This window comes from Chaetura pelagica, unplaced genomic scaffold (assembly GCF_000747805.2).
Source record: "Chaetura pelagica isolate M959 unplaced genomic scaffold, ChaPel_1.0 scaffold66, whole genome shotgun sequence".
NCBI classification, from domain to species: Eukaryota; Metazoa; Chordata; class Aves; order Apodiformes; family Apodidae; genus Chaetura; species Chaetura pelagica.
In genome coordinates this window covers 216,414-228,438 of record NW_009953811.1, presented here as the reverse complement: position 1 = coordinate 228,438, position 12,025 = coordinate 216,414, and the positions used below count along the sequence as shown (strand labels likewise).

The following is a 12,025-nucleotide window of genomic DNA, read 5'->3' as shown; positions in this document are numbered from 1 at the left end:
GTGCGGCACGCAGCCCCGGAGGGCGCCGGGGGCGGCCCGGCCCGGCCCAGCCCAGCCCGGGGAGTTCCTCGGCTGCCTTGTAAGGAGCCCGGCAGCCACAGGGCCCGCGCCCTCCCCCGCTCCCCGCCCCGACTTTCCCCCGCTGCCGGCAGGGAAGGCAACTTTTGTAACAGATCTGCCCGTCTCCCAACTCGCTCCTTGCCTCCTTCAGCAGCCCCTGCCCCGCCTGCCTCTCTACTCCTCCTCTTTCTGTCTGCAATCGGGAATAAATCAGGGAAGGACACACACGCATACACGAGTGAGCGGAGATCTGTTACAAAAGTAGCACTGATGGCGGCGGATCAGATGAAGCTGGAGCTGCTGGTGGAGTAGCAGAGTAGAGTATCTCTATCTCTCTCTCTCGCTCTTCTCTGTTTCTCTTCCCCCTCTCCACCCACAGATCTCCATCGTTTCTCCTCCTCCTCCCCACCCTCGGCCGCGCTCCCGCTTCTCCGCACATCTCTGGGCTGCGCCTCCTGCGAGGGGGCGGGTGGGGGGGATCTGAGGAGGCTTTAAAAAACAACAGCCCCCCCACCACCACACACACTATAATTGAATTTATTATTACTGCCGTCTCGCCGACTTGGGGAAGGGGCATCGATCTTCGATCAGGAAGATGGCTGCTGGCTGGCTGCTAGTCTTTAGCCTGACACTTTTCCAGTCCCTGGTGATGAACCACTCCTCGGAGGGACCTTTTCCTTCTGCCACGACGTAAGTCCCCGCCGGGTCCGCGGGTTCGGGGCGGGGGGCACGGCCGGGACGCACCTCTCGGTTGGGGAGAGCGCGGCGCCGGCGAAAATACAAAGGGAAACAAAGTAAGTCCGGGTGGAAAGTGGGAGTGAGAGGAAATAGCAGGATTTCGGCTGCGTTGGCTTCGTGGTAGCAGAGGGTGCCCCCAGGGCGGTCGCCGGGAGGCGGGGAGAGTGGCCCGGTCACGGCCGGCGGCGGTACTTTTGAGGTAAAGGGTTTGCCTCACAGCCCCGCTCCAAAGCGGATCCCAGCTCTAAATATATACCCCGGCAGTTCAGCCGTGCTGAGAGGAAAGTTTCGAGTTACACAGAGCCCGCCCCCTCCACTCACAAAGGTTATTTCAGCCTGGCTGGAGTTTTAACATTGGGTTTTGTTGTGGTTATATATATTTTTTTTTTAATTAAAACTTTAGCAATTTTATTAGAATTCAGGCAAAAGACAGATTCCCTTGCCTTTCTGCGGCAGGCATGTGAAACAGGCAAACGAGCACTGCTCTGAGTTTGGAGCCTGTGCTTTAGCTCACTCCTACCTGGATGTGTTCCAGCGCTCAGCACGGATATTCTGACACTCGCGGGGTTTGTTTTCTGCCCGCGGTTGTTGGGGTTGGGGCTGGAGGGTGTACGCACCCATGTGCCACCCCGAAGGGGTTTTAGCACGCTTAAAGCTGCACAACTAAATAACTGTTTTCTCCAGCCTTGGCCTTGCAAATCGTTACTCCTCAAAAATCACCTTTGCGAGAGCTGGTGGATGCCCTCGGTGCAAGCAGCTTTATATTTGGCCTGGCCGTAAAGACAGGAATCTGTAAAGCACAGAATGCTTATTAGCATGGAAGTGTTTCCCAGACCAGTGCGAAGATCACATAATGAAAGCATGCAATAAAAGAAAGGCAAAAATAACCCAACACATCATATATGAGATTCGCCTACAGATCGGAACAGAAAGCCCCAGAACAAAACACTGTGGATTAATGACATTTTCTTTTTTTCCCTCACCTTACTATTTTAATATTCTGATTTTTATTTTTTTTTGGAAGCACTTACCTCGGTCCCTGAATCTGGGTTAAAGCTACCAGTAGGTAACTTTTAAGTGGATGACTCACTTTAATGCATTTTACATAAGAATAGCGGTGCGAATGGCAGTCTTCCCTATTGTTTAACGCTGGGTAGAATTTATTGCCTTCGTTCATCCTGTGCAGAGGGATGAGTTTACAGCAATTACCAGCAAGGCGTTTTCACCAATTAGTACTGCTGGTAGGTTGTTATAATTGGATTCAGTTCTGAGTATCGGTTCCATTATGAAAGACTAAAAGGGATGCTTGCACAGATAAATGAAAGAAAGGAATAAAAAAATAAGTGTAAAATAACCACTTAATATCTTCCACGTCGAATAAATACAGCCTTTAATTGAAGGAAGAATTATCTTTTAAAATATTCTCTTGTTACATTCATAATGATGTGCCATATAGAAGCTAGAATCACGAAGTACAAAGCCAGGGCTGTTTCAGTCAGTGCTTTTCTTGTGTCTGAGATCCTGTATTTACTGTTTCTTTTTGAACTGAAAAGGTTGTCATCCACAACAATTACAATTTCTTCTACGTATTTTTTCTAGTTTTAAAAGGGAAATAAATATGGAATCTAGTGAAATTTAAATAATATTATATAAAAAGTTTATTATATAATTTGAAATAGAAGTATAGATCACTTTTTAGCATAACATTATGTGATTATTTCCTTAAAACACTTTTTGTCCCTCTGTCCATGTTTGCTAATTCCCTTCAGAATTTACCTCTGCTGCTAGTCATGATAATAGAAATTGTCAACAGGGAAGCGTATTATATCAATCATATCATATCATATCATATCATATCCTTTAATTATAGCTATGCCTATGATTAAGTAGTTCAGAATATTATGTTAGTCAATAGCATTTCTGTGTTCTACATGATCTACTTGTTGTTGGCTTTCTTTTTTTCTCATTATTATTCCACTGAAATATTGTAGAAACAATCTATAGTGCCTGTCCATTCTTCAGAGTAATGTTTTGCCTTTTATATCAAAGTGCATTTAAGGCTTGGTTCGTTTAGAAGACAGTACAACAGGTTGATGTTGGGAGAGCTGCTTTGCAAAAAGTAATCGTGTAACAGGTGAAAGAGAACACTTTCTGAGTTCTTTCTCAAGACTTGTCAGTTAGCAGTGTTACGTTTCCTACTGGAGATTGCAAACAGGGAAGAACAATGAGAAGTGATGAAAATAGACTTAATGTGAAAGATTTTATATTTTAAGAATATTAAAAATAGGAAAAAAAGTCCTCAGGAGAAGAGAATAAAGGAAAGAAAGAATATTAATAGTTGAAGAACTGAAGGTTTGCTGATATTGTGTTCTTAACTACCTGCTTTCTCCCCATTATTTTCAGTCTCTTTCTCTTAATTAATAAGCTGTTCTGAGGAAGAAGTATTTTCTAATTGTTGTATGAAAAATGTGAATATTCAGGGCTATACAGTTCATGATTTCATCAACAAATTATAATTGTACAACTACTTTTCCTTCAGTCATCTGTTCCTTCTGCATCAGTAAATATTTTAACATGTGCTTTTACTAAAACATTCAGAATCCCTTAACACCAACACAGTCATACACAAATATGAAACCTTTTTAGTAAAAAATGCTGAAGGTTTAAGGAATGCCTGTTTGATAGAACCTGAGTAATTTGATTAATTTTACTTCTCTGGCAAGCCAAAAAGGGTCTGATATATTTACCCAGCAATGTATAGACAATTTCAAATGAAGGATTGTGCTGTATGAAATGGAAGACTTAATTTTTGATTGAAAATCTGAGTAGGTGGGATAGCAGCATTTGTGGTTTCCTGTGTTCTATATATTTCAGCACACATATTGAAGACTTTTCTTTAATGAACTATTGCAATAATTATGTCTTGATCTTTAGCTATAAGGTTTAGCTACTGATTAATACATATTTGGTTTCATTAAAATGTATAATATCCATTATATCATATATTAGGGATCTATTATATGTTCATACAGGGTATCATGCTCCTACCTTTAGAATAGCAACTGCAAACACTTCAATTATACACCCAGGACAGTAGGTATTTTGCACTTATATGAGAATATTGTTGTATATAGAACTCCTGCCGCTATAACCACACTACTGCTGACACAGTACACAAACAATTTTTTCTTTTAAACTATATATATGTATATATATTCATTTATCATCCACATCTATAAAGGTTTGACCAAAAAATGCTATTAAATAAGTGTAGTTCATATGTTTTCCTGATAAAGGTAACACAGGACTCACTCTTATGTCTATTCTTTTTTCTATACTGCATCAGAACAGATAGTCTTGAGTTTAAAAATATGTTGCAATTCTTAAGTACACTGTGGATAGAGTGTGTCTTAGCAGAGTTGATATTTTTAAAGATACTGATTACTGTATGATATAAAAATATACCTAATGCTTTCTGATGTTAAACCTCTGTACTGATTAAAAAAGAAAAAAAAAAACCAAAACAAAATGCAGAATTTAATTTTGATAAAACTGCAGATGAAGCCTTTCAATATCAATGGTACTGTTTCTATGATTGTATCATTCTGAATGTCTGTTTTTATTTTATTTTCTCTTATTTTCCTCCTCTCCTCATTTTCTCTCCATAATTTGTCTTTTTTCTTTCTTAGTCACCTGTTCTGTATGTAGAGATTAAATTACATATTATAATCAAAACAGATCTGATACTTAGATATATAGGTGTAAACATCTGACGATAAAAATAATATACAGAGGATAAAGATCATATGCATACATACATATATGTGTATGCTGGCAGGAAATACTTAGAGAAGAAGTTGGGTATTCCTGTTTTTTATTTGCATGAATCATCCTTACTGTTTTGGTGTCATTAGGACAACCTGGGGAAGTCTAAATGAGTCATATGAATTAAAGCTTGCACAACTGGGACATTCATATTTTTAGTTTCTGCACATAACAAGTGTAGATCTTGCTGAGAATGTAGCTGGGCTTGGTACACAGCATCGCTTTCTATAGAAAATCAGGGACTGAATGTAGATAGAAGATATTTCTGTAGCATTCTTTTCATCTGTTTCTACTGTCAGACTTCGGGATTTTGACACTTTTCATATACATATAACCCCATTTTTAGCATAAAATCTGTGATAGAAGAATGCCAGTTTTATTGCTGATGTTAATTAGATAAGACAGCTGCATTAATGGATTTTAAAATGCCAGACTCCTTCTCAATTGTATTTTCCAATCTATTTAAAAATCTTCATTATTAGGAAAAAAAAAATCAGCTGAAGTATGCCTTTGTGTCAGGGAATTGGAAAGAAAGCCAAAAGATGTAATCTACTTAGAATCAGGGAAGTGCAATAACACCTCTTAGTGTTTTCTCAGCAGCACATGTCTGAAAGCTGAACATTATGCAAGATGTAAACCTACTGGTATTTAAAAAAGTATCACTCCAATTTCATCTTCTAGTAGAAACATACTTAAGGATAAATGGGAAACGGTTTGTTGATTGGTGTTGGTTTCTTTTTGTGAGTCTCTGTCTAAATGGTGGTGATAAATGCAAATTATTTGGTTCTACAGAGCATTTTTGTGTTTTACATGTCTTATGATGTAAATTGTGTATGGGGATTTTTTTTTTCTTTGTCCCTTTTAGACAATTATGCTGGGGCCTTGAAATCAACAAATTCTGCAGATTTACATTTTATTAAGTATGAAAATTCAGCTGGAAATATGAAAATAGATACTGATCATAAGAGACAAAATTTAATTGAAATAAATCAGCATTATGGAGGTTCTTGCCATCTTTCATTTTGCAGTGATGCTATTTTCAGAACTGCATTGCTCATACCCTGCAAAATGATTTTATCCAAGAATTCAGCTGCTAGAAAGAGAGCTGGAGCTTGGCAGCACGTTAGTCTGAAACGTATTCATTGTTAAATAGAAGGCCTGTTGTACAGATCTTAAAAATATTTATCTAGCAGAGAATTTTAAATTGATGGAAGCACAGTCAAGTTATTATCACTTCAATCTTTTGTAACAAAGAAACAAAATAGACTATATTTGCTCACTGATAACTGTGATCTGACATACTTACGCCTTTATTCTTCCCTTCTATGAGAATCCTTTACCCAAGGTAGTATTATCTTCTAGACCCATGTTTGACTTAGACCAGGGGTTGCAGTTTAGGAGCACTTCAGTAGTTTAAGATAAACATCACTCATTCTCTCTGTTGTCGAACCTAGTAGAAGCAGAATTGGGCCCCAGACTGTTTTGTACTTCTTTGCAGCAACAGAGGAGCTTTTGATCCCTGTATGCTTGGGATACATGTTGTGCTTAGAGTGCTTATAAAGCCCTTAGTGATAAAAGCTGATCTCACAGACTACAGAAAATACTGTTTTTTTGGTGCCTTGTTAAAGTACCTGCTTTAACAAAAAAAACCACAAAAACCCCCCAAACAAACAAAAAAAAGATTTACCAGAACATTAAAACATTACACTGGAATGAGATTGTTGGTCCACAGCTATAATTTGGCAATGCCAGATGACATCCTTTATGTATGCCTTTTATGAATGCTGAATCAGACTTTTTGAAAGAAGGAGTGACAGCTCAGTGTCCTCAGTGTACAGGTAAAACAACTCTAGCACCTTGAAAACCCACAGAACTTGAGTACAAAATACTTGCATTTCTGCTCCCACCTCTGGGCAATGCCTACATGTTGTATCTTAGATCACTCTTAGCCCATTCCTGCATGAGCTTTTTTATTCCATCTACAGCTGCTACAAACAGTCATTAATGAATACTTAAATGTTTGTATTTAAGATTACAGCTCTGATTTATTTCTCTTGTTGCATCTGTTGAATAATCTGATCCAACCCAACTTTTCTCATATAGTGGGCAATGCGCTGTTCTGTAGGACCAGCGCATGAGCTGGATCATGCATCCATTGTGCCGTTGATTCCTGTAGCAAATTGGTCATTGCTGGTACAGAGTGTTGTGATTCTTCTTTCCCTCCTGATGCTCGATAGTAAAGGAGAACTGGAATCAATACTGTTTGCAGAATATTATTTTTATGTCAAGCAGTACTGTGTAACGCACATGGTAGTGATGCAGGACTGGCTCACGTTTCAGGTGTAAATATATAGCACTGATAAGTGAAATCGCTCTCAAGTGAGTTTATAGTACAGTGATGTTCATGGATTGGATATTCTCAATTTAGGGCCAATCTCTGCTGCTAAAATTAAAAAATCCTGTCAATATTCCCAGAAAAAACCCCTCAGTTTAAGGTTGAAGATTTTAAAAATATACCTCAGTAGTTTTTAATAGCTAAAAATTAATGGCATATGCCTGCAGCTAGTCAGCCCAAAAGGGATTTGTCTTTTCCTTCTCCAGTGCTTTTCAAACTATTTTTGACTATTCTGCTTCTAAGAAAACTCAAAATTTCACACCTCCCTTTCTCTTGAAAATTTTACCCTGAAACTGATTGTTTTTGGGATGAAATGTAGAATACACTCCCTCTTCCAGAAGCATACTGTGACAAGTCTATGCCTCACTGTTTGCTGATGTCACACTAATAATGTCAGGGAAAGCACCTTGGTCTTTTGCTTATGTCCTTCCTTACAACACCTTTCTTCGTGTGCCACGAGTAAACGGGTGACAAAGAGCTGAATTTCTTTTCCTTGTAAAAGTTTCGCTATTTATTTACCAAGATTCTAACAAGTTTATAAAAAAGATTGACATTATTTTGCATCAACAAATCAGCAGGCTTTTACAGTTAATTACAGTAATTCAAAATCAGACTCTTTTTTTTTTTTTTTTTTTTTTTTTTTTTTTTTGAAATCTGAGGCAGGCCTGAAATACCCATTGAATATGAATGTGAAGTTTTAATATTGCTGACTTTTAAAAAAAAAATGCTTTATTGGATTTTTAACCCTCTTTTAAAATTACATTCTTGCTTCCTGTCAGTTGAGAGTTGGTCAGGACAAAAACTAGAGACTGACTTTGTAACAGATTTTCTACATTGAGATTTAAGCATTTTTCATTTTTGAAATTTCCTGTTTCTCCAGAGCCATGGAAGTTGAATGCAGAAAGAAGAGAATTAAAAAAAACCCCAAAAAAACTCATGTCCTATGGATCATATCAGCTAAGAATAATTTTTTGCAAAGCAATAATGATCTTTCACACAGTGTTTATGTTGAATCAGTGATCCTTCTTTCAGCCCTCATGCATATAAAACTTCAGTTGAAGTTTATGAGCAAAGGCTCTCAAAATTATCTCTTACAATAAATTCTACTTCACTTCTGACCTGATTTGTGAAGTAAATGAGAGCACAACGGAGTTGCTGAGTCCACAGTCTAGTTTTTGTAGCAATTAGATGATAGCTTATGTTAATTTTTTATTAAATGGAGGAAAGCTAAACAGTTCAACTAAACAACTTTCTAATTCAAGTGCTCCTGTTTCCTCTGTGCAGCTCCCAACTAGGCTGGTCTGTAGTTCAGAATGTTCTTCACCAATATAATCTTTCCCTTCCTTATCTTTACTGGGATTTTTATTATATTTTGCAAAGCTTGGTCTAAATAGTCTCTCAAGTAGGCATAAAAACAAAGTTATATAAGTTCTCTAAGCAAGGATGGCAGGACTAAGGCCTAAACCAAGGCATGCCATTTTTCTCAATTGTCACTTTTAATATCATGCTACATTTTTCTTTCTGCACCAATGTAGTCTTAAACAAACCAGTAAAAGGGAATTTTTCTTCATTCTTTGAGTTAGTAGGAATTTGCCACACCTGGCTTGTATTGACAGATTAGAAATTCGAATCTCTTCCATAGGAGGAAACTGAGTCACAACAGATATTCCGTCAAAGATTATTACGTGAAACATTTTCCTCTCAGAGCTGGAAGAATTGTGTTTATTGATAGGGCAGGAAGGAGTAGAGTAATGAAAGAGAGATGACTTGAGGTATGAATTGCAATGTTAGGGTTTCTACTTTTCTGTTCCCCTCTCTTACAGGTCAGTAACTTTCTCTGACACAAGTAGATCTAATATCCCAATAGACTAGTCAAAATGCTGAGGGGTAAGTTCAACACTTCATTAAAAGGCATGTTTTGATTTATGATATTCTGATGTGGACTAGTGGGAAATATTGTTTATTTTGTAAATGACTGAATGAACCCTCACAGTAATAATTAATCCCCCAGTGAGGATTTGAAGAGTCTATTTCGTAGAGAACTTGTGGATCCTAAATACAGTCCTCTACTTGGATGCAATATTCTTTGCTTAGGGAGTGCTCTACCCTTTGAGATGCGTTGATACTGTTTTGAGAGTTTAATCCAGAAATGTGGTGGTTTCACATGCAGACATTAATAGAGATGTTGCTTTTTTGCAGTATATAGCTGATTTCTTTCAGTAGATTGAATTAGAATAAAATATTATTCATAGTACACTGTTCTTCAATAAGTAGTTAGAATCCTTCCTGCAGAGATTATTGAATGTCTATATTTTCTGCTAGCCTCATACGTAATTCTATTCTTTTTACATAGAGATGTAACAAGTCCATTAGATATTTTTTTTCCAAAGACAAGTTAAGTGAATAGACATACGTGTAGGAATGTGTGGTGAGAGAAGATGTAAACTGAGTGGGGTGAGTAATGAGCTTTCTTGCACTATCATCTTCTGTGGAAAGTTGCCCTTCATTAGGGTTGATGCAGCTCTGTGTCTATTTCCTAGTGCAAGAAGCATTTCTTGATCTGAGACTTGTCTCATAAATGAAGTCAGCGGCACCAATTTTGGAAGAAAAGGAAAACAAATGGAAAATGAAGGGATAATAGGCTTTTCAATTTTATTTTGTTTAATCAGAAATATTCTGGTTTTCTTTTGATGATACACATCCTGAATTGTGTGTATCTTGGCTGAGCTCTTTATGTTTGTATATCTTTGCTATTATCTGCCTCCCTTTATCTGCCTTGCTAAGTTTTGTACCTTAGCTTTCTACACTACTTTATCTCAGTGAAGTAGGAAACTGCAGCATCTTTCCATTTAGTCAACCAAGGGTTTTTGTCAAGATTAATTTGTTAGCTAATGCTTCTAAATCCCTCTGTAGCTGAAATGTGTTGTTAAGCTGTTAATCCTTGTTTATTAAGATGTGTGTTTGCTATATTTCCACCTTACCTCAGAAAATTACATGACCAAACCCTTAATGGATGGGTAACACCTCTGGTTTACCTTGTTATCAAAGTTTTATCTTGAAAATATCATCTTCGTAGAAAAGCTACCATCATATCTGCTTCTCCCATTGAATCATTTGGGTTGGAAGGGACCTTAAAGATCATCCAGTTCCAACTGTCCCGTCTGGACCAGGACACCTTCCACTAGACCAGGTTGCCCCAAAACCCCTACTGGTAACTTGAGATCTGGGGAGTTAGAAGAAGTTAATCCTCATGATCTGTGCTTCTTGGATGTACACAGATTGTAAAACATAAGCTTAAAAGCATTTTTAGAAACTAACAGGAGTCAGCAAAAATCTGCAGGCAGCATCATGAAGAGAAGCCAGCAGATCTGACTCATGCCAACACTGTGTGCTAGTTGCTTGCACTCCTTTGCCACATCACAAATCGTTATTCTCGCTGCTGAAATCAGTTGGCACTGCAGATGTCCAGTTTATCTGAAATTTGTACTGCAAATATTTTGTGCTTTCTAATTAAACCAGAGGCAATAGGTTGGGACAATACTAACCAAAGGCTTGTGACACTTGAGTTTATTAACCTGATCTGCTACCTGCTTCTTTTGCAGCACTGGCTACTGCTGGTTTTATTGCTTCTGTTCCCATTTCTAAAATGGAAATGATACCCCATTGCCATCCTGCTTGTATAAATGTGTTGCATATTGCAAGTTGTCCTGCTTCTGTAAGAGGAGTGGCCATAAATGTACATAATTAGTGCAATTTAGGTGGTCTGGCATCAATTTCTTTCTGTTTATGGACTAGTAGTATGCCTAAGATGATAATTAGCAAACACTGATTGCTTGATAATCCCCAAGGTTGTTAAGTTTTCAAGTGGGAGTAACATTGTTTTCATTGAAATTATTTGTCTTGCCATGAACATTAAGAACAGACGTGTAGTCCTTACAATTTTTTTTATTTTTTTTTATTATTATTGTTTACCAAGCCACTTTTGCTTTAGCATCATCTTGGATTATATTTTCATCTGTTTTGGAGATATTCTAGATTATGCAGGAGGATATATAAACTGGGAGAGGATCACTAATATGTGCAGGAACACGTCTTAAGGGGATTTCACTATACACATGGGGAAAAGCTTTGTGGTAGCTGAAAGCAGGAACTGGTCCTTATAATCACTTTTGACTGATTAGAAAAACATTAAGGATTAATTGCTTTGTTGCATGAATAAGATTATGTCTCAGGATATACTCTAAATGTCTTTGGAAATTATTAGGTACCCAATTCCATACTTTGCACCAGTGTAATTTCAACAAAATGAGTATCGGTCCCACATCATTTAAATTCTAAGTGCATGGATGAATCCACATTAAATAATTCCTGACTAAACACATATAGGTTTCATTGCAAAAGAGTGAGTCATCGCTGTCAAAACCTGATTGTAAAAATTATAGAAAAAAAAATGTAATACAGGATTGTATTATGCTGTACAGAGGGGAATAGTAAGATATCACAAAGAAGCCATGCGTGATATCAGATGTGGTCATTTGTCTTCCTTTTAAGTGATAAGGTCTGACACCACTTCATTGTCCGTGCCCCAGTGAGCAAATGTCTGTTTAAAACAGAATTTCTTAATGTGCTGGAAGGCATGGAAAAATGTTCTCCCAGATTAGGAACAAACACAATTTATGTAAGTACAGAATAGTAAGGAAGAAAAACTTCCCTTTTCAAAATGCTGCAACATCTAGTAATGTGTAGGATAACTGTTAAGAGGCCTTCACAATTTGTTTTTTGAATTTATTTTTTTCCTTAAAATTAGTTCTAGAGCTCAGCACGGCAATTTGGAATGCTAGCAATCATACAAGTAATTCTTTTAACCTCTCAGCACACACAACCAAATAATTTGTTCACTTCCTGCTATGAAATCTTCATATTTCAGGTAATTACATTTAAAATCATTAAGAAATTTACAGGCAAACTTTACTCCCCCCCCCCCCCCCCCCGCACAGGCGTTTGCTA

The 12,025-nt window shown here is 37.7% G+C and overlaps 1 protein-coding gene across 1 annotated transcript in view; it reads left to right on the top strand.

Annotated features, from left to right (window-relative positions):
- Nucleotides 1-650: 650 nt before the first annotated feature.
- Nucleotides 651-12,025, top strand: part of LOC104391927 (voltage-dependent calcium channel subunit alpha-2/delta-1-like) — a gene marked incomplete at its 3' end in the record, with an annotated part of 226,228 nt that continues 214,853 nt past the window's right edge. Inside the window, exon 1 of the mRNA XM_010001279.1 lies at nucleotides 651-750. Within this exon, the coding sequence (XP_009999581.1) occupies nucleotides 656-750 (95 nt within the window). The remainder of the gene's footprint in view (nucleotides 751-12,025) is intronic.